The sequence below is a fragment of the mitochondrial genome of Capsicum annuum, assembly GCF_002878395.1.
Source record: "Capsicum annuum cultivar Jeju mitochondrion, complete genome".
NCBI classification, from domain to species: Eukaryota; Viridiplantae; Streptophyta; class Magnoliopsida; order Solanales; family Solanaceae; genus Capsicum; species Capsicum annuum.
The window spans coordinates 322501-345000 of NC_024624.1; the positions used below are offsets into that span (position 1 = coordinate 322501).

Sequence of the window (22500 nt, forward strand, 5' to 3'; positions counted from 1 at the left end):
GAGGGAGTGCGGAATAAGGATTGATTTCACTGTATCCATCTACGCCCACCCCATCTACCTATTGTCGGAGGTCAATTGTTGCTCCCTCTCTCGAGATTGCAATCCCTATCGAGTCGGGAAGGAATGAGTAATGGGTCGGGGAATCGGGCATCGGCCCTCTTGGATCCGGTAGGAGCAGGAGTAGGTAAGTTAGTATCGATCCGGTGAAGAAAAGAGAATTTAGTTGATAGAGACGTTAGATCTGGAGGAAGCATCTGGTCACATATCCCAAAACCTTCACGGGAAAGGAACGGACTCACTCGCCCTACTTCTAAAGATAGATAGAAAAGGTTAGGGAGTCCCAGCTGCTGAGGTGGCGTAGTGAGAGGTGAGAGCAATAACAACAAAAGCAGCGGAAGATCCTGCAGTAGTATATTCGGTTGTTTTGTTTGCGGTGGAATAGATTCAAGCGTCCGGGCCAGTAGATCCACAGCAAATAGGCGTTGACTTAGTTACTTTTGCAGTTTATTTGTTTCCCGATGTTGATCCGACGCAACTTACCGGTGATAGTCGCAGCACCAGGAGCTTTCAAGGGAGGGGGCCAGGATCTCTAGTTCTGTTCTGGAATCGTTACCTAAAATGTAACTAAATAGGCAGCGAGCCGTTCAGATGAGACCCGAAGACCAGGAAGAATAAATAAGCAAAGGGAGGGGCTTCTTCCTTCAACAGAGGTAATGCTTATTCTTCTCCTTCCTGGTACTCTTGAATAAGGCAAGGCTTTTCCCTATTCCCTATCAAAAGCACTTTCAGTAGAAAAATTCGTCTCAAATCAAAAGAAGAAGACTCCGCACCTTCAACTAATTCAAGCAATTCAGTCAGTAGGAAAGTCATATCACTGAACATTGGATTATATACAACCTCGTGAACATTACAACCAATCAATCGAGAGTCTTCTATACATTTTGAAACTTTCTATTTATTCCCGAACGCACAAGAAAAGGTAGAACCTTTGGGAGGTACTTTCGTTCTACTTTACTATAGCAGTTTTAGATCTGCCGCTCGCTCTCTTGCAAGTGCTCGTCTAGCTCCCTCTCCTTGATCTCTTCTTTTTGTTTTTAGCCGGATCCCTTCGATCAATCCTACGTTTTTCTTTTTTTCCCACGATAGCGATATTCCTTTGCTACTTCTTTCCTCGGCTAATGGAAAAAATCCTTCTTTTTACCCTGCCTGGCGCCATCCATCTCCAAATAGTAAATGCGCTGCTGAGCTCAGATGTCCGCTCGTCTGGCAAGTTGGCAGCAAGCACTTCCTCCCCTCTTTGTGTGGAAAAGCTTCTGAAAGCCTATTAGTTAGTATTAGTCAAAAACCTAGTTAAGGGGTCCGTAGTTGTCGCAATCGCTCATTGGTCTTCACCTCAAGTGCTTTCTTCAATGAGTCCAAGGCTAGACCCTAAATGCCGCCTACAATTCCACTTAGAAAAAAGAGAAAAGACAAGATAAAGACTCACGGCTTTAAAAGAACGAGCTTAAGGAAACTTGATTTGCTGAGGGAAAGAAAAAGGAAGCTTTTACAGCTATATAAAATGAAAAGTAATCACCTAACAGAATAAACAATAATATTGTAGAATAAGAGGGAAAGAAAGATTTTTTCTCTTACCCGCTTAGCTAAGACTGAATTTTGCACCTTCTCGTTCATTACATTAGGTTAGGAGATCTAACCAAGCACGCGAAATGCGACATTGACTCAAGAAAGTCAATAAAAGAAAAGCCAAACCTTAGAGGCCGGTACAGTGCCTATTCCTTATGACTTCTAGGCCTCTTCTAGGCCTTCTGCCTCTAAGCAAACTGAACCGACGGAACTCCCTTTAGCGAAGGCAGTGAAAGCCTTATCCAAGCCTATGAATCCGGTACGGAAGACGGGATCAACTACAAAGCAAATGAAACTGAGAGTAGCTAGAGACAGCCATTCTTCTTTGAACTTCACCCAAGCGCTTTTCTTTCAAGCCTATCTTTCTCATTTAGACTTTTTATTCAACAGCTGAATCCAAAGGCGTATAGAGCGCAGCCCTTATCGCAAATCCGAATAGCATTGTAGGAAGGCGAGGTTCTGAAATCAGTCAACGAAGCTCTTCACTCCATTTCTTTCTCTTTTCCCAGTTCCATTGCGAACGAGCCGTGAGCGAACGAAATCCCTGTATCCAATGAAAGAGGATCGAGCATGAGCCTTCGAGCGGACAAAGTATGTGATCAAAGGCACAGACATGAAACGTCAGAGATCCTGAGCTACTAGGTCTTCCTAAAAGAGGAATTCTCCTGTGTCTTTCTCTCAGTGCCATGGCATACAAAGTCATGTCTTGGCGCATTCCATACGTCGACTCATACAAAGCAGACGAAAAAGTCAAACCCAAAGCTTTATAACATCTCGGGCTCATCACTTTATCCCCAGGCTTCTTTCTTTTTCTCAATATGATTCTTCAAAGATGCTAAAATTGACTATCTCATGGAAGGGAGTGGGATGTGAGAGAAAGTCTTACGATCCAACTATCTCTTGTACCCCCTAATTGGCGCTGAGGAGTCTTCATCTTGGCATCCATCGCAACTCCCCATGCTGGTAAGAAAAGGGTCAACCCGGTGGCGCATCGACGTCTTGAGCGAGTGAGAGCCTTGATCCAAGGCCAGGTGCTGTCGCAATCCGCAGAAGTAGCTTCAATCGAAGGTTGCGCAACTGCCAATAAAGACATTGCTCTACGACTCCTTAGAGGTTGGGGAGTGGAAGAAGATTCATCACCGGGCTGGACTTTAAGACCTTAGTTGAAACTACCTTTCCTCATTCATGGGGATCTAATACATCATGGTCTAGGGGCCTAAGAGAAGGAAGATAGATCACCAAGGCTTTTAGCCACAACAACAAGGAAGGGGCATTTTCGTGGACTGGACGAGAGAGATAGTCATTCCGAACTCCTTCTGCCCTTGGGGAAAGAAAGACTTTATGACCGCACTTCTTCTAGCAGATATGTCTTTGTCACAGCCAGTGGAAGATAGATTCCAACTATAGAATATTGACTTCCCAAAGCAGGCGAGTCAAGGGGAAAAGCTGTCAGCTAGACTAAAGAGGAAGGATACTAAGAACCAGATCGACTAAAGGCCTTGGCTTAGAGCGAAACTAGGGCTGAAAGGATCGGAGTTGAAAAAACTCTTTGACTGAGTAGATCGACTAAAAGCTTTCAAGTAAGGGAGCCAGAGAAAGAGAGAGCGGATCTAAAGGATCAGAATGAATCTGCTGCAGCAGAAGAGTTCGCAGAAGAAGCTGCATTGGATGCTTATGATATTACATTAGAAAGAATAAAAGAGGAATAGAAGGCAATGAAGTGGGAAAAGAATTGAATAAAGAAGTAAGAGCAAACTTACGAACTGCAGTTCTGCTTTCTAGGGATTCAAGCTTGCGAAATGCCTTATCATTCTGACTCAAGAGTCAAACTTTGGACACAGGTGCGAGTTTTGACCCTACGTTTTCTTTTGCCTTCCACCCCCAAAAAGCGAAAGGCGGGAATTAATTACTAGTTACCAGAGTCAACCCGGCTATAGTTTGGAAAAACAAGATGTTGCGGAGACAGGATTTGAACCCGTGACCTCAAGGTTATGAGCCTTGCGAGCTACCAAACTGCTCTACCCCGCGCCGAAGATAAGAACTGAAAACTAATAGATAAACAAGGATAAAATGCGCCCCTCCACCCTATCTGTACAAATAGAATAGCCCATTTATACAGAATGGTAAAGGGGCTTCTATGATCATCGACCATAGAAATAGAAATGAAGCATTAATCCTTACCAACTTGATCTTGTTGCTCCTGGCAACAAACATGCATGAACCATTTCACGAAGTATGTGTCCAGATAGTCCAAAATCTCGATAGTTAGCTCTCGGCCTTCCGGTCAAAAAACAACGTCGATGAAGGCGTGTAGGTGCACTATTCCGTGGTAGGGATTGTAACTTTCCATAAATTTCCCATTTCTCACTCAACGAACGGAATAAATGGAGTGAGAACTAGGCACAGCGCACTCCGGCTCGAGAAAGAACCTCCAAAACAAAGGATCCTTGCTTCTTTTCATTTGGCTAAGAATAAACCATCACCTAAGCAAGTCAGCTAATTTTCTCGTAAGAGACTTTAGCCGAGGGATTTTGAAATGAAACTAGACCATGTCTATGCTAAAAGATTCCATGTCCACTAAGTGAGATGCCCATAAACATATCGATCAATTCGGGAATTGAATTTGTGTGTCAAGTCAAGTTCTATTTTCATGTAACCTAGCCCGAGAAAACATCGTGGATAAAGTACGGCTGGGTAGCAGGCACAGCCAAACCAAAGCTTCATGCCATTCTTGAAAGGACAGTGGAATTCCGGATGAATTGATTTTCGACTACCTGGTAGTAAAGCAAGGAATATCATGAAAAAGAATAGATGATTTTTGCCTTTCTCCGGATATTTAGTGAACCAATCCCAACCGGTTCTAGATATTCTGGAGGTGTGGCTCACCTAAACGTTAACGTTCAGAAATGATAGGAACATTCTTGAATCAGAAACTGGAACAAAAGCAAGTCTTCTGTTCCCTGTTTTGACATAATCAACTGATTGAACAGACCATCAAGACGCTAAGCTGGCAAAAGAGCTTTGAGACTTCCCGTCCGAGGATAGAATATGAATCAATTATGAATGTACGTTCCCGGCCTCCCCTCTTTCGTTTGCTTCCGGTTGGGTAAGGCTGGATTCCATTCAGGATTTTATGATACTTTCGCGCAAAAACAGAGATCGAAAACGCTTGAGTCCTGGGTTTTCGTCTTATTAGCGTCTAGGCCGAAAAACGTGTGGATAAGGTCCATGCACACTAGTTCAACTTCAACGCGCTCACGTAAAACATACGAACTGAACTAGCAAGATTAGGGTTGACTCAAGGAAGAAGGAGAAGCTTAAGAGCTGGAAAGGCTTAATAAGCACATCTACAGTACACTTTCTTTCAACTTTCACATGCACATTTTTACGAAAAAGTCTTTATTATTTATATTCACAATTCACATAAGTAGTGAACACTTTAGACTAGGTTTTGGCCCATACCATACATGCAAACACAACAAACCAAACCAAACAAAGACACAACTTTACTTAATTAAGTGAACAAAAGACATAGAACTTCATTCAACATAACAAAGAAAGCAATACATCACACTACTTTGTGTCTACAGACACTTATTGAAATAAAAGTCGAGGGACTTCTTTCTTCTTTCTCAGTTTAAAGAGAGGAGAGGAAAAAGCTCTATAAGATAGACGACTTCTTCGTCGAATTCCTTCAGGAAGGGAGTGAAGATTCCAATCCGACCTTGAAAAACAGTATAAACGAGAGGAGTGAAGTGAGTTTGAAATCGACTTCTTTATTCAAAGAAATATCCTTCCCTGCGCTCACTCTTCCAAGACTTTTGCTCTTAGGTCATTCTATTCGCTATTCGACTTTTCTTGATCTTGCAAATCCTCTCTTTTCCGCTTTCTAAGGAATGTCAAGCCTGTCTGTTTACGAATCCTCTGTTCATGAATCGGATGTGCGATGGGACCCCTTCCTTGATGAGGATTGCTAAAATCTTTCTTTTTTAATGAAAAGACCGGGTTTCTAAGCTCGATGTGGGAAGTGGAGGTTCTGGAGACAAGCTACCTGAGTCATGTAGCTCGTTTAGAGCAATAAGGAATTCATTCTAACAAATGACGATCTATCGAGTGAGGGATATAGAAGCTAAGGCAAGCAATCAGTACACGAATCCCTTCCTCTAGAAGGAGTGAACCCGACCACTTCACGCTGAAGTTCATACTCATACTGATCTACGAACCACCCTTCTCTTTGATTTGTCCTTCCTGACCTCTCTTAAGCCTTTCAACGATCGTTTAGGTAGCCTCCTTAGGACTCTCAAAAAAGTAACCTGGCCTGATACCTATTCACTCGCCTGGCCCACTCGTATCCATCATATATAATATGCCCGACTATCGAGGGAAATCCACCTCTTAGATAAAGTCTTCGATCGCCTGAAGATGGCACAGAAAGACAAAAAGAGCAAAATCGATATAAGATAAGACAGGATGTCAAATTTCTCCCAATTTCGCTTTCTACCACTCCATGGAAGTAAGACTAGCAACTATTATATGGCCCTCCTCCTATTAGGGCAACTACTAAGACTGGCTCGCCGAGATCGACAGGAAAGACAACTAAAACTCAAACTGCAGGAAAGAGAGAAAGAGGGGGAACTAGATGAGCTTACTACTCCAACTGTAACTGGATCGAAAAGAGAGTGGACTGAGCATCTTTTTCCAATTTCAAAGATCTATCAAAGCCCATTTGAAATGAAGACTCCTGCTCTGCTTTCAAACTTTCCAACTGCATGTGAGTAAACTCCTACTCGCTTTAGGGCAGTCTAACCCACAGGCTGCAAGCACCAGCTTGCTGGCAGAACGAAAGACTTGAACCGGATAGCTGGAAACTGGCATTTCCACTAGATATATCTCAATGGCTGCAAGGGCTTACCTTGGCGCTCCTACTGTTAGAACTCCAACTGACAAGGGAACTCAAGTGGAAGACCACTTCCACTGCCCGAAAGCCTTATCATTGGAAGGAAACTGCACGATTAGCAGTGAATAGGATCAATCCTCCATATTCTTCTCTTCGGCATAACTGGTAAGCAGCATACTACAGCAATAGACCAGTCCACTAACTGGAAGATTCAAGGCAAGATCATAAGTGGGGCAGGACGGTAGCGCACCTCCTAACATTTCCCAGGTAATGAAAGTAGATCCCCTTGTCCAGCCGAGTCTTTTATACCTGCTGCCTTGTTCGGAGTTGACCCTCTTTATACTTTGATTCCCGGGAAAGCTCTAAGTGAACCTCCTTCCTAACCGAAAGAATGGAATCCGGTAATCCAACAATAAGATAAGGGAAAATGTCGGCATAACCACTGCTATTTCATCTGCAGCTCTTACCGTTGAAGGAATCAGTCTTGCTTTGGCTTGATTGCTTTCACCAGGTCTAGCTAGGCTGGGAGTCGATTAGCCCGAGTTGTGTTAAGATAAGTGGCACTTGAATAGGAAGTAGCCATCGTTAGAGGAAAGAACTTGTATTACAAGGATTCATAAACTGTAAATCTGGCAATTCCTACCAGGGTGGTGGGTCAGAGCGGATTCCCTTGCTTTAGGGCAGGAATAGCGGAATGGTTAGGGGGCTTGTCTTTAAGCAGCTGGCTTCCACGTAGCTACAGCTGCAGAGGATAGTCTCTAAAAGCTACAACCGTCTCTTCTTATTATTCTCCGAAAACATACCTAGGTTTTGGCAATCACTCTACTGACAGAGAACCTAAGAGCTACCAATAAGCCTTTAGGCAGGCAGCGGAAATGGTCAATGTCGTCTTCCTTTACAATGACTTCTTCCTTTCCTCTTCACCATACGAAATTCTAGCTCACCCTCGGATCAGGGGATACCTTAAGTCAGCAGCTCCCTTTGAAGATAGGGCATTTACATAAACTCCGAAACCGTACCCAGGGAGCTTACATCAGGAAACTCCCAAGCTTGCCGAGGAAGGAACAAAACAGAGAAAGACACCGTCCAACCGCTTTTTATGTGCGCGTACCACTTTTGAGTATCTTTGCACTGCTAGCTCCCTTAGATCATTGGCTACCAGAAAGACTAGAACTCAGGAACATCAATATGGTTAGGGATCATTAAGGTACGGCCCTTAGCCTATTCCTTTCTGCCTTTTGAACGAATCTAGAACCTCAATTAGCAGATTCATTAGAAACCTTTCTTGGAAGACTCAATTCATTAGATAAGCCTAGTACATAATCACTGATAGGATCATTCCTTCAATTAACAAATAATGTTTGGGCACTTTGAAGCAAGTTGATCTTAGAAGACTAACCTCGTAGCTCACTTAGATCAATCAGTTCAAGCATTGACAAACCAGCCTTCCTTCTGTGAAACTCACTTTGTTGGATTGTTGGAAGCAGATGAGCCCGTGCAAGCATTAGAACATGCATTCTCGCGATCTACAGAGTCCTTATGGCTTGCTCCTTTATAGACTACGTCTTTTCACCAGAAGATGGTAAGTCTACTGATGCCTCTTGAATAACCTTCAAATATGCATTATCAAAGAGGATGACAGTGAGAGATTTCCGAGTACCTTGGTGTAATCGTCAATCCCACACTGATTCCACATTATAACACGTCTCGATCAGGCCCGAACTTGATCAAACCAAGATCTTTGTTGGACCCTTCAAGTGTGCTATATACGGCACATCCATCAAATGATAATAGATACCTTTGATTGAGCACACAACCGTATAGTACTAAACATCATATGGAACTACTCACCCATTACGGGTTACAGTGGGACCAATGATGCCCATCCCTATTAAACACCATCTCTACAGAAAGAGATGTATCTCCTTGGGTTTTATCCTTCGGAGAAATCCACTATCTTTCCCTTCAAACACAGATTGAGGTTTTTTTTCCTTCCAATCAAATATATGAAGGTAGTGGACGTGACCGGTTAAGCTTACTAACAGTCATCCTCAATCCTACCAAATGGTTGGAGAGAAGATGAGAACAAGACTTTAATCCTAGCCCTACTAACTCCTAAATACCTATTACGATCAGGTATTCATCAGTTAAAGGGCACAGATTAAAGGCTGTCCTACAGGACAGTATTCGCCTCAGTGATATGATGGGATTTTACCCCAACATCCCTTTGGCAAACCCAGCATTCTTATTCTGATGTGTGACTTTGAATCAGAAGTCCAAACGCTGAGTCTATCCAGTAACTTTTCTGTACTGAAAGAGCCACTTGCTTATTGGTGATTAGGATATCATCACCAAGCAAGGTGTGATCATAAAGGGAAGGTCACTCTGCGGGATTCAAACTCGCAGTCCAACCACACTATGTAGTAGTAGGACAACGGAAAGAGTAACCAAGATCTATAGTAACCTAATCGGCTGACCAAAGAAGGATATCTCATACCTCCAACAAAGAAGTATCGAGAACCAAAGAATTGTCGGACAATTTGATACCATACAAGCCCTTTTAGGCAAATATGGGATCTCATTAGCCAACAGTCCAGCACCGAATAGATCAAAGGAATTTCTTCCTTCTCTCAGATTGACGATGGACATTCTTGGTCAGAAGTTCAATCAGTCTAAGATTGAGAGAACCTCAATAACCCAACTGTGGGCAAGAAACAAGGTTTCCTACTATTTTCCTCAGTCACATGGCTCAACCACCCTATGATCAATGAGTTATTAATATAGCTCATCGACCAATCGGGATATGATTGGTGGTAATAACGAAGGACGTCTCCTTCTCCCACTACATACCCGAGGAAAGAACAACCCCTTTTGGGGATTGCTATTTCCAGGGAGGTCCCCACAGAATTCCCTTGGTTTGGAATAATAAAATGAAAGATGAACAACCGCGCTGGTCGTACCTAGTTTAAACTAGTTAAATAATGGAAACCTTCTTTGTTATGCCGGGTCTACTGCTCTGGTCTGTTGTCTTGCCTTATCCTTATCCTTTTATTGTGTTTGCCGTCGGGCATTGTTCAGGAAACGAGCAAGGTCAGACGGTCCCTCATGCGAGCCTGCTGCAAAACGTCAACAAATCGATCCTGCTAATGAGGTTATGAGTGAGTCGGGTGCCCCTTCTCCAAGAGCCGCCGATTGTTGAGAATGATCCCCAGCCCTCTTGTGCACAACCCGGAACACCGGACTCTCAGGACTTGTCTGACATAGTCCAACTGGGCAGCCCGGACGCCAAATTTACAATTAAATAAAGCATGTATGAGTCACTGTGCAAGGAAATTGATTGTTCCCACCGACCTCGACCGATGTCGCATTATCTATGGGAGGTGCAGACGAGGAGTTTTTCCAAGACTAATAATCTGGTTAAGCGTAGGAACTCCCTGATTGCGGTCAGCACTTTATCCGGAGAGCTTCCACTCTGGCCTAGCCTCGTCGAGGCGAAAGGTTGTGCTCTTATCGAGAGCCCCCCGGTCACCCAAGGAATTGTCTATCCTTTATAAGCCTTCTGGCGATGTGAATTCATAGATTGTGAGCTACCAATTCACACCCGAGCGCGAATTTCGATCTATCTTTACCCTGGCCTATAAATCTTCACAGGGGACTCTCTGTCCTTTATTTCTGATTGCTCTTGTGGAGTAGACCTAACCTAGCCTTAATCCTTACCCTCTCTTTCAGAGAAGCCCCCGAGGTGACGAACTGTGACCACTCTCTCACTAACAGGAGTGAGAAGTCTCTTTATTCCGGGCTTCATCAACGGGTCAGTCTCGATGCCTCTTTGGAGGTGCGTGATTAGCGTAGGCTATCTCCCTCGTGAGTGTTGAGCGGCTACTTTTACTTGACCATCCTCCAGGAGAAGTCACCGAAGGCGAAGACCATCGGCTGTAGCAAAAGCCTCTCTACCTACCCCGTAGAAGATAAGATGGACGCGGTCAGCGCCGATAGCTTTGGCGCATTGATTCTCTGCGCTAGCAGGTTCCCCGATCTTTATTCTTTCTAAGCCTTGAGGTTAGGTCTCCGGGACTAGGTGAGGAAACGTCTATTGGAGAGTAGAGTGCCTCCAGGGGTTTGACATCGAGGATGTCGCTCTTAATCCTAGGCTACGGCCGGGGAAGATTCAAGAACAGAATCTGAGAGATTCTTATCAGAGGACGCGAATTGATCTTTTTGTTCTAAGGCTTAGAGTCCTTTGTGACTACTTTCTTCGTTATTGTCGAGGAAAGAAAGTCATGCGAAAAGAGTGAACCTCTCGGTACTTCTTCCCTCACCCGGTAGCGAGATCTTCCGTCGGTCGAAATAATGTGGATTTGCTCCACACGTATAGAAGTCCAAGGAAGAGATGTCACGTATAGAAAGAAGTTAGGCTCTCGAGTGTGACTGACGCAAAGGCACTCAAACGCTATGCTGTCACTCCGACTTTACCCTTGCGTTAGGAAACTGTCTTTCTTCTTATAAAGGGAAGGATTGATTGACTGTGTTCCCCGCGGGCTAAAATGGGGAAACTCATTATGGCAGGGTGTTGTCTGTTCCATACTTTCTTACTTGATTTGAAGCTGGCATCGAGTGCCTGCCTCACATGCGACCTTCAGGTCTCTAAGGAAAGAGGACAGACTCCCCGATTCTCGGGGGATACGCGTTGCGGATTGGTTGCGTCTATGCTTCTAATCGCAAAATTCGGATTCGGTTAGTCTTGCAAGATGAAGTGAGTGTGCCGGCCCTAGCCACTTTCCTTTCTCCCTGCCGAGGGCAAGAACCTTGTTTGAACGAGGATAACAGCGTGACTCTAACCTTCTTTATTCCCCCCCTTTATTAAATCCTCCTGAACAGTCACTTTCCTTCCCCGTGGGTGGTTAAAGGTATAATCCTTTAGTTGAGTTTGAAATAGGATCGCAGCCGTCCTTACTTTAAACTGATCAGTTTCCCTCGCCCCAAATTTATTAGATTCTTGCGAATAGAGAGCTTTTAGACGGCCAACTCTCCTTGTCCACCCACCGGGATTCATGTCTCTCCCTATGGTGGGAACCAGGTGGAGAGGTCGATGTTTCGCTCGTCACCCAGGGGAACAACGGAGCTAGCCGACCTCCTGTACTGAACTTCTGTCGGGGTCACGCTTAGGAACTAAATCTAGAATGACTTTTTGTCCTGTCGAAACGATAAAGTTGTGGAGAGGACGCGGCAAGTGCCGACATAGCGTTGGATAGTTCCACACTACTTGAGTCCTGCTCGAAAGACTCCTTCTTTATATATGTGACCTCACTCACGAAACCTTATTTCATTTCGATGTGAACGAAATAAACCATCTCGTTCCTGAAAGGGAAAGGACGATCATTCTTCGCATGACTTTCCTCGGTAACCTCACATAGCCCGATTGAAGGAGAGGAGCGAAAGCAAGCGAGCAACAAGTGGATTGGGAGTGCCTCCATTCATGGCTTCCTCCTTCGATTTTGACTTTTCTTTGTCTACCTAAACCAGGAATCCCGTGCAATAAAGGAGAAAGGCTATCAAGACGGAAAAGCCTCACTACAGCTAATGAGTGCTTTTAGCAGGGTTGTCACAGATGTGGATTGAATCGCTTTCAGCTTAACCGATTGATTAGTTTGTTGGTCAGTTTACTGAGAGCGAAACCGCTCTGAAACAGCTAATGACTTTGACGATTTATGTACAGGGCATACAATCATCGTTAAAAAAACAGCCCTTCCTCACAGCCTAACCCTTAGGCAACTGCGTGAGGAATGCGAGCTCTGAACTCACCTTTAGATATAAAAGCTCAGTTGTAGAATTCGTGTATAAAGAAGTCGATTAGCACGCGTCAGCAGTCATTCTACTTTACCGATCTAAACTGATGTTGATCTTGACTTGCGAATGAACCAGTTTAGCGTATAATGAGTCAGGGCATGGAGACACCAACCAGCGGTCTGATTCATTTGACGCGAAAACTTCGTGACACACAAAGATCGTCAGAGAAGAAAGTCAATCTAGTACGGGACCTCCACCGGTGGATCTGCAATGTACGCCCAAACACTCCCATTTCTTTCTTGGTCAACAAAAAACCACACAACTCACTCACATTCTTCACTACTCCTACAGGCTTGACGGAGTTCAGCTTTCTGGAGGGAATTTGATTGTCTCAATGAATCATGCCTCAACTAGATAAATTCACTTCTTTCACACAATTCTTCTGGTCATGCCTTTTCTATGTTATTATTGTTCTTCTTAGGTTTTTAAATATAGATGAACGACTTTACTTTCTTTATGTAAAGAATTCGGCCTTTCAACGGGTCGTTTTATACTTGAAATTTTTTGTGATTTTCTTTATAATAATGCGCGCGGGTTTTCTCCTTTGGCACAACTACAATCATATCCTTCTTTCTCCTTGTGGGATTCTTCCCTCGGAACTAAACCTTCTGGAGTTCTATCTGAAACAGTCGGACCCAGAATGGGTGGAATATGTACATCAAGTGCTAAAAACGACCCCGATACATTCAGCCACATATGAAGTAATGGTCCGAGACTTCCTAAACACGGAGATGTGTTTTGTAACTCGCGACCAGATTTCCTCTCTCTATCAACTCATTTTTTATGGTCGAGAGGATCCCCAATTATTCATTGATCCACAAGACCTAGATTCCATACTCAAATTGCACCTTGAACCCCTCGAATTCAATCACCCGGCTCTATGCCAGGTCTTGGAAAGTTTGTCTTTCGAAAGAGAGACATCCCCATTCTATTTTGAGGTAAAAAGGACCCAGGCAGAGCATTTCCAGGGCTTTTTAAAACAAAAGCACCAAGCCCAATTGGAAATGCAACATCGCCGAGAATTAAAAGAGTTATGGGAATCCCTGTCGAGAAGGAACGCTTTTCTAAGCGAAGAAAACGCCTCTCTAAGAGAAAGACTTTTTATTCTCGACGGGGAAGCCCCATAACATTATTTATGCATTCTTTCAAGTTCTGATTCGTAGTGATTTAGTTCTGATTCGTAGTGATTTAGTTCTGATTCGTAGTGATTTAGTTCTGATACATAATCAATCCTATCAAATATTTCGATTTTTCCTTTGAATTACTCATATATATCCTATGAATTTCATTTCGCACCGGAAACTATTCTAGGAGAAGTTCGAATCCGTTCCGTTCGGATATTGATTGGTCTTGGTTTGACATGGTTTACGCGTTACTGGTTCCCGGAAGAGTTAATATTTCCATTAGCTAAACCCTTTCTTACCCTGCCTTTGGATTCGTATTTTGTTCGTACACAATCAACGGAGGCCTTCCCGACATATGTTGCAACGTCTCCAATAGCATGCTCTTACTTCGTCTTTCCCTTAATAAGTCATCAAATTTGGTGCTTTTTGATCCCCAGTTGCTATGAGGAACAAAGGACGAAATACAATCGATTCCTCTATTTAAGTGGTTCTCGCTTCTCCTTGTTCCTGTTCCTAACTCCTCCCCGGGTAGTTCCCAATGTTTGGCACTTTCCATACTTCATGGGTGCAACATCAACAAATTCGCTCATGATCAAGTTAGAAGCCAAGATCTATGACCATATTATGTTAACTGTTCGTATTTCGTTCATTCCATCGGTATGCTCCCAGGTACCTGTAATTGTGATCCGTTTGCCAGAACCAAGGGATCTTTCTGTAGAAACCTCCACGAACTCTCGTCGTTTTTTGATGGTTTTTCCGCTTCTCACAGCTGCTCTTTCCACACCTCCGGATATCTGGTGCCAAATTGTCGCCCCTTTCCTTATTTCTTTGATAATAGAGTTGGCTATCTTTGTGGCATCGATTGTACAAGTTCGTGAAGAGGGCTGGACGAGTGGAATGAGGGAAAGCGGCTCGATCGACAAAAAAGAAGCGGTTTTTCGCACAGCTTGCTCATAGTGCAGGTCCCACTTGTATATCGTATTTGGCCGAAGAAGCATCGGACAGGTTGGAGTTCTTACCTTCTTGGGACTCCATGGACCAAGATCTGCTTTTATTATATGGTCAATACCGATCTACTTTAGTAGATCATATGGATGTAGAAAAAGCAACTAATTTGGATGAAATAGAAACATCTCTTTTCCATTTCTATTTACCCAGTTCATATCTTTGTTTCGTGTGTTCCTGGGAGGAATTCGATCTCGGAATACCACCTAAATAACTACGGCCAGAGAGTCAAATAGGTCGGGAAGAAAGAGTCTGAGGTCGGGTCGGACGACATACATCTTGGTTGGTTCCACCACCACTAGAGATTGGACATATATATAATCTTTCTTCTAAAAAAGGGATTCTTATATATATATTTTGAAAATAGCTGCAAGACCAAAACCGAAAGCCCTTCTTTTATTGTTGTTCCTCCCAGATACATGGCTTACATACCCGGCTCAACATTCTTGGAAAACAATCGAATCGAGGGTTCGGAGGAGAATTGGCCATTCAATCTTGTGAACTAATCGAGACCGAAATTGGAAAAAGAGATACGAACGGAGAGGAATAACCAATCGATGAAAGAACATGAAACCATTCTGTTTCAATAGAGGTACGAGAAACGGTTGGGGGCAATGAAGTAGGTGAAGTGGTTGGATTTTGCGAGCTGTTCCAACCACTGCTGGATGTGATTCCAAGAGCCGAACGAGAATGAATACCACACAGAAGAGTCAAGACCAGGCTACCTAATGGAATGTTTAACCGATCCATTCCGGATCGACCGAATTGGTACGGAAGTTGTAACATGGGAAAACCACGGAAAACACGACTTATTTGAATAACCCGGTGACCTACCAATTGTAGAAGTAGGATTTTTGGCAAGCAATAAGCACTTAAATAATACAATTCAAGTGTACCATCTTCTTTCTCATTTCGAGGAAAAGGTGCGGAAGGAAAAGGAAACAACGGAGGGATCCGAATCGGACCTAAATGGGAATGACATGAAAAGTCTTTTTCAAAACCTAGCATTAAGGGCGTTACGACGATATACGAGAGGAATAGAGAAAAACTCGTGATTGGTGTGGAGGGGAAGATCTGTTTATGATATAGTTCAAGAAAGAGTCGTCTCATTTCCTTACTTCTTTATAATTCATTCACTTCAAGACTGGTTCTGAACGCCGCGTAACATCATCTTCAACCAACCTCCACCGTACTTTCGGTGCGACCACTAAAGAATTGCTTATACACTAAAGAGCTGCTTATATACGTTTACTAAAAGACTGACTTTCATTCATTATCATTAGTCCAGCGTGAAACTAAGAAAGAGAGATGTGCCTAAGGCGGCATGTAAGCAAACTGTGCACGCTAAGAGAAGAGGAGAGATGTTCGCAATTACTACCACAAGAAAGCCGCCCCCTATCTTCTAAAGGGGCCCCTCACTTCGTTCGTACCTTCTTGGCTTAGGCTTCCAACTGAACAACATGGCCTTGCCGCCCCGCCACTAGCAGAAGCTAAGCGCTTGAAAAGCGCGCTAAGAAAGGTTCCTTCTGTCGCCCTTTCTGTGCAACAGTCCACCAGTAGCGGAAGAGAGGGTTACCGTACATACAAGAGTCTTCCAGTTCTTACGGAAGCTCTTTCTTACCAGTCAATCAAGTAGTACAAGAACTGTATCTTATCTTATAGCCCGGCGCGGCGGGTCGCCTTTGAAATGTTTGTTGTAGATAGAAGAAAGTATTAAATAGATAAGGAGTAGATGAGTGAGTGAGTCCTCACCTGAGCGATTTCGATCACCTAGCAGGCCTTTTATTTGGTAGGTAACATCGCCAAAGCGTATCATCAGATTTGACTACGAAGGAAGGAACTCGAAGTGAAAGGGCACCGTCTTGTGCAAGGCAACGATAGTTGGCCCTCTATCATCTTCTATCTGGTAGACTTGGTAAAAGGGCCCCGACTTATTTCCAGAATTTGAGTTCGACCGCGGCTTCCCCCTTTTTTTGGGGGGGATCAAGTTCCTTGCCAACTGCCACCTATCGACCCCGATCTCTTTTCATTTGTTTTGGATATTACCAAACCTAGCCTAGCCTTCGTAAATCACACTAAAGCGGACACCCAACTATGGAAAAGCCTCCAACAGGGTGGGTTAGGTTAGTCAATCCGGCCCGAGACGCGTTCGTTGACAAAACCGCCGTAGGAATTCCTACTTTTCAATAGAGCGGAGGCGAACTGATCAACGAGAAAGAGGCCCTACTCACTACAAACGAATACACCACAAGATTGAACTGCACTCATGCCTCTCCCGCATCAAGTTGACCGCCCCCCCTACGTAGTGATTCTATCAATCATGTACGTAGGTAGGACCCTCCATTCTGATTGGTATATCATGAAAAAAGAAAGCCATTTGCACCAGGCGCACTGCGCTTTCCCTTGCCCAGATGTTCGCCTTTCTAAGTCAAGTAATGGTGACCCACCGAAGACTGGAGCTTCGTAACATGTTGACGAAGGCCCCCGAACTGAGGGTTCGGTCAGTAGAAGGGACGACTTTGTCTCCCCGGAAGAAGAATAGCCCCGCTCTCTAGCCGACTGATCCCGTTGATCATATAACTGGGAGGGAACGTGTCACATTAGAGGTGAACGATCAGAGGTGTCCTCTAATCACCACGACGAGGCTGGTCCCTCTTTTAGTAGACTCAGCTATGAATATTCATTCAGAAATGAATGCCGGGCTCTTTCTTTCACGCTAACCCCATTTTCAACATGCTGAAACTTTCTGTTTCGTCGAGCCCCGAGCTTGTGGTCCTCCTTTGAGTGTGGGTTCAATTGAATGAATCTGTCAAGTCAAGGAAAACGTACGTAGCAGCAAGGATGGTGCATCGCCTATTTATCGTTCTCGCTCGGGAGCCAAAACGAACACGCCTGCTACCTACTGTACTGGACCTTCGACCAGGCATTCTACCTTTGTCGAATCGGAACCAACACCACTGCATTGCGCTCGAACAGTTGAGCGGCCGCCGGCCAGCAACTTCCGTGCACAGATATAGATTCATTCCTCGTACCTGGTCCAGCCTCACAACCCTTCGCGGGTTGGTAAGAAGTCAGTCTTGTTTGGTAAGACGGAATTGGACAAAGAAAAGAGAGTGCTCGACCGGAACAACGGCCAACAACGTAATTACATAGATAACTGCTCCTCCCCTTCTCCTTAAGGCTTTAAGGCGAACCGTATGGCGGCTGGAAAGAAAGACGACCTCACCTTCTCTGGTGTCAGTGAGAGCAATTTGAGTATCCCCCGTTGACCTTCTTTTGTAGATAGAATCTTCAATGAGTGGAAAGAAGCAACCTTACTAAGAAAGGTGCTTGTTGAGTAAGGCCGGCTTTCGAGCCCAAGCCCCTTGTATAGGTTGGGCGCTTGAGCGCATCTTTCTCATATCGATCAAGGCTTTCCTTGAGTTTGAAATAAGGGGCAAGAAGCAAGGGCGTAGCAGCTGCGCGAAAGCCCTTGCGCCTTAGCGCATCCCTTTTCTTGCAGGAGTGCTAACGCGCGACCTTACGTTTTCTTCCGCTTGCTCTGCAGTACGAGCCTCATACAGAGCCGCGCTCCTTTAATATGATGAGAAGAAGGGGGCCGGCCTCTTTTCCGTACCAATCCTTATTTACTACTACATCTTTTTTTGGGTGTATAGCTCAGTTGGTAGAGCATTGGGCTTTTAACCTAATGGTCGCAGGTTCAAGTCCTGCTATACCCAAACCTACCTTACACTCTACTATGAATAAGGATGCATAGTAGCCTTCAAAGATGACTCTTTGGCCTTTCGACTCGCTTCGGCGACTTCGCCCTTTAAGTGACAAGGGGGTGAGCCGCTCCAAGCGGAAAGCGATAGTGAATCCCGAACTTGCCCACGCTCATCCAAACCGGCCTCAAAAAGCGATCGGAAAGCGAAGCCCTTCCTTCCAATCCAATATTCTAAAGATAGTAAGTGTGACCTGTGTGGTTTCTGAGCAGCAGCTTTCAATCGTTCCCAACGCTTAGATTGAGTAGAATGTAAGCGCGACCGAACTCTGAATCCTGCCCCTCCCAGCCTTTGAAGCATCGATATAGAAATCGAATATCTTGCTGACAATTGGCAAAGACCCACAGTCGTTCGACAAGCAGTTAATGCCCTAAGAGAAATTGGCGATAAGTCTATTTGCATATCCTTAGTCCAAAATCTCTTAGCAAACTCGATGGTTCCGTTCTCGGATATTATCGATTTTGCTACCGAGATTGTTACCCCAAGTTTGTCCAGCAGACTACTATACTGCTCGGCCACTCTCTGTTCTTAAGTAAGGGTTCCCATCTCTAAAAAAAAAGAATATGTTAATCGTTACCGATACCAGGCAGAGTTGCTTTTCCTTGCTCCAGAGGAGATTGGTATTGGTAGAGTCGCATTCAACCCCGTCTTTTTGCCCTTTGGCTGGTAATCACATCGGCCATAAGGTGGTCTATCACCTCGGTTGGGGAGAAAAGCTTTTTTGTTGTTATTCTTCATCATAAGCTAATTCCTTTGCCCTCTAGTAGCAACATGCAACGCTTTCAAGAGTAAGTTTCCGGAAGAAAGACGGTCGTGTGCGAGTCGGCTGGGAAAACACAAGCTTAACACGTCTTTCTTTATCTTTTTCATATCTGAATGTCTTTGTCGAGTTGGTTGGCATCATTCGCTCCTTTCTGTCTTTTCATTGTCCGCCTCCGCCCGAACAGATACGCACTAACCCACCTGAAATAAGGTAAAAGCCTTCTTTCCAACCCTTTGTACGAGACTCCTTTCTTCGTACAAATGCTCGTAGGCGAAAGAGACCTTCCTTTGCTCCTGTCGGCGGGATCAGCCAGTGTCCCCGTGTGTAAGGCCCTTTCCTGAAAGAGGTCGAATAGTTCCTGTCCCATTCATACTACTGTTGGCTTCTGTGCTATGTCTAGCGGCTGGTGAATCCTACCCAGTATCGGAATTGGATTTGATATTTCCTCGGTTTACGAGAAGGGTTTTAATGGCGACCGGACTCCTCTTCTCTGGAAGTCTAATGGTTTGGGGGACGTCGATTCCCTGGATTTTCTGGCTTCCCTTTCCCTTCAACCAGCCACTCTTTTAGTTCCCAAAATATATATAATCCAGAATCCTTTTAAGCGCCTTATCACGAAAGTGACCAAGCAAGCAGATGATGATGGTTCAGCCGGTAAGCTAACAAGCAACCGAAATGAAGGAAGAGGAGACCCTTCTATTATAAGTTGAAAGCGAAGTCGATAGTCCTCGTATTGGTAATTATTATACGCTAAAAAATCTATATAAGATATAGAAGGCAAAATATGAGAAAATGAAATAAATAAAGAAAAAGAAGAAGGCCCTCTCCTTACAGTGGCTGAACGCTCCTCTACAACTACCTTTCGCCCAACATGATCACGAACGAAGACAGAGAATTGCGTAGATAGGAGGACGAAACGAACCAACCCACTTGTCCTGATCGGAAGAAGAAAGAAAGAGAATGGTGGCTCCTTTCCAACCAGTCAAGTGGCCCAAGGGCCACCTTTTGCCCAGGGGACATCGTCGGAGAACAATGTCGGGGACAGGGTGAGAACCTTCCGTTGGTTACGCCCTTTAAGTGTCGGTTCTTCCATATTTAGATATGGAGATAGATCCATATAGAGATCTATATCTTTCTATCGATAAATAGATCTATTGAGAAATGGATATTGATCTGGTTTCAAGATCTATGAACAAGAGAGATCCCTAAATATCCATTTGAGAAAATAGATGAATAGATAGGGCGAAGCCAGCTGAAGGAAGGTCGCGTTAGCGCCCCCTATTTCACTAAAGCAAGAAGGGAGAAAGTTGACTTTGAGAAAGAAGGGCTTCTATTTAGATTAGTTTCTTAGTAAAAGATAAGGCAAGAAGCAAGGGCGTAGCAGCTGCGCGAAAGCCGTTGCGCCTTAGCGCACCCCTTTTCTTGCTCGTTAGCGCCCCCCTACCCCTATTATTTATATTATAGTCATAAAGGAACTAAAGGAAATTTGACAACCTTACTAATAGAAAGGGGATGCGCTCAAGCATGCGAAGAAAGCTCGAAGAGCTTCTCTTATATTATAGAAAGGTTTGTAGAAAGGGGATTCTTCAAATATCCCATGTTGTAGGGGCTTCAAAGAAAGCTTGTAGTTTAGGGGTGCGCAGGTTTGGAACCCTATACAAGGGGCTAGCGCGCAATGGCTTTCTCTGATAGAGGCTCGCTTCTTCAAGTTCAAGTTCCGCTTGCTGCTTTTCATTTTGATAGGAGTAGGTGCTTGCAGCTCGCTCGCTGTCTACTAAATGAGCCTTCACTGCCCGCCCGGCCCCTATCTTTAATCTTAAGTAAAGTGAAGTCAAATCAATGAAGTGAACAGCCCAACCTCTTTGTTTGAAGCTTTGTTTCCCCTAATTCCGAAACACAACAATAGACTTGCCACTATAGTGACGGAAAAAGCTTCTCTTTGATAAGCGGTTATAGGGGAGTTCAGAAAGGATCTGATCGTAGATAGAGACTTCAACCTGTGCGGGGGTAGGGCGGATGTAGCCAAGTGGATCAAGGCAGTGGATTGTGAATCCACCACGCGCGGGTTCAATCCCCGTCGTTCGCCCATCAATAAATGGACCGTTTGTTTCGGAGACACAAGACAAACCTAGAAAGCATTTTTTCTGCAAGTCATCTCGAGGCTTTCAAACGCATCCAAGCAATTGGTATCCGATTGAAAGATAGAAAGCATAGATTCGCGTCGCCTACTTGCTGAAAGCAAAAATGGAATGGCCGATCATGAATTCTATGACGTTTTTAAGACCTCACTAATCAGCCAACCACTTTTTAGTTCATAATGAATGAACCCCCGGATGAAGAAAAAATATCCCCTCCCTTTTACTAAACCATGGGGAGCCCCGAGTAGTTTACCGGACAAATTGAGTTGTCGTGACGATACCTTTCAACATCGGAAATTCTCTTCATCACGAGACTGATCGGATCTGCCGTAGACACCCGAGAGATCTTCACAAGGCAGGCTAAAATAAAAGACTAAGAGGCGCTGCAAGCGAGCAAAGAGTTATGCTTTCATTTCTTTGTTGAGATTGAAATCTTGGGAAAGGGTTAGGTATAATGCACGCAGGCTAAGTCAAGAAAAGGACTTCCTTACCTTTCATTCATAGTAGTCTTAATGACTAGTAGTTTGAAGCCTTAAGAAAGCGGTTTTTTTTCGGCACTCGCTTCCTTCGTCTTAAGTAAAGTTCAGTTGACTTTTTCGATTCGGAACTCTTAGTCGAGCTGATGGCGAGATCGATTTTTTGTTCGAGGTTCAAGAGGAAGGAGAGGAACCACCGCCCAATGGTGCTTTTACGAAAGTATGGTCACCGGTGGCTAATACCTTCTCGAGACTATCGAACCTGAAATCCACTTTCCATCGCTCTTTTTAGGTTGGCATAATATAGAAAGAGAGTGCCAAGAAAGAACACATACCTATCACTTTTGGAAGGTTTGGAACCCTTACTCAACATAGGGTCCAAAAACCCGACATACCCTTTTTTTAGAGCGTATAAGGGGAAAAGAGCTCTTGCATCGTTAGCCGCTTTTCAGCATTTCCTGCCTGAGTTGTTGACCATCACCTGACCTCACACGGGAGGCCCCGCGCCGAGTGATTCTCCCCCAAAAAAGTCTACATGTGATGTTCCGAAAACAGAAACATGTGATTTAGTAAATTAGAACCCATTGTGGGGCAGGGAACAACTATCAACTAGTTTGAAAAGTTCTTCCATTTAGTAATGGAAGTCATCCGTTGTCACTTTCGTTGGGTATGGTAGAGAGGCTTGAGAAGGTGGACAATCCTTCAGTGAAGACCTAACGAGAGGCTGAATTCAAACACACCCAAAATCCACAAGAATCGTACGAACATCTATGGAGCGTAGCAAGGAACCTTGGCTTCAGCTCTCGTCACCTCACTCAATCCTACAGCGGAAACTCGAGTCGAGGCGCTGCAAGCGAGCA

At 44.3% G+C, this 22500-nt stretch overlaps 8 protein-coding genes and 3 non-coding genes across 11 annotated transcripts; 6 read left to right on the top strand and 5 right to left on the bottom strand.

Annotated features, from left to right (window-relative positions):
* Positions 1–2095: 2095 nt before the first annotated feature.
* orf104d (hypothetical protein) lies at positions 2096–2410 on the bottom strand. The gene has a single exon. It carries the CDS (start codon positions 2408–2410, stop codon positions 2096–2098), a length of 315 nt encoding a protein of 104 aa, YP_009049754.1.
* Positions 2411–3580: 1170 nt separating this feature from the next.
* trnM(CAT) lies at positions 3581–3654 on the bottom strand. Its single transcript has one exon. It is a non-coding gene; the product is annotated as a tRNA-Met (tRNA).
* A 2442-nt stretch (positions 3655–6096) lies between these two features.
* On the top strand, positions 6097–6405 carry orf102f (hypothetical protein). Its single transcript has one exon. The coding sequence runs from the start codon at positions 6097–6099 to the stop codon at positions 6403–6405; it is 309 nt and encodes a 102-aa protein (YP_009049755.1).
* Positions 6406–12711: 6306 nt separating this feature from the next.
* orf261 (hypothetical protein) lies at positions 12712–13497 on the top strand. The gene has a single exon. The coding sequence runs from the start codon at positions 12712–12714 to the stop codon at positions 13495–13497; it is 786 nt and encodes a 261-aa protein (YP_009049756.1).
* Positions 13498–13599: 102 nt separating this feature from the next.
* Positions 13600–14451, top strand: orfX (hypothetical protein; the record flags this gene model as incomplete). The annotated part of the gene is made up of 1 exon: positions 13600–14451. A coding segment is annotated over one exon (852 nt), but the record flags the coding sequence as incomplete, so codon positions are not given.
* orf128b (hypothetical protein) lies at positions 14106–14492 on the bottom strand. The gene has a single exon. The coding sequence runs from the start codon at positions 14490–14492 to the stop codon at positions 14106–14108; it is 387 nt and encodes a 128-aa protein (YP_009049758.1).
* Positions 14493–14988: 496 nt separating this feature from the next.
* On the bottom strand, positions 14989–15609 carry ccmB (cytochrome c maturation protein CcmB). The gene has a single exon. It carries the CDS (start codon positions 15607–15609, stop codon positions 14989–14991), a length of 621 nt encoding a protein of 206 aa, YP_009049759.1.
* Positions 15610–17340: 1731 nt separating this feature from the next.
* Positions 17341–17652, top strand: orf103c (hypothetical protein). Its single transcript has one exon. The coding sequence runs from the start codon at positions 17341–17343 to the stop codon at positions 17650–17652; it is 312 nt and encodes a 103-aa protein (YP_009049760.1).
* Positions 17653–18145: 493 nt separating this feature from the next.
* Positions 18146–18218, top strand: trnK(TTT). Its single transcript has one exon. It is a non-coding gene; the product is annotated as a tRNA-Lys (tRNA).
* An 18-nt stretch (positions 18219–18236) lies between these two features.
* Positions 18237–18665, bottom strand: orf142 (hypothetical protein). Its single transcript has one exon. It carries the CDS (start codon positions 18663–18665, stop codon positions 18237–18239), a length of 429 nt encoding a protein of 142 aa, YP_009049761.1.
* A 2373-nt stretch (positions 18666–21038) lies between these two features.
* trnH(GTG) lies at positions 21039–21112 on the top strand. The gene has a single exon. It is a non-coding gene; the product is annotated as a tRNA-His (tRNA).
* The last annotated feature ends 1388 nt before the right edge of the window (positions 21113–22500 follow it).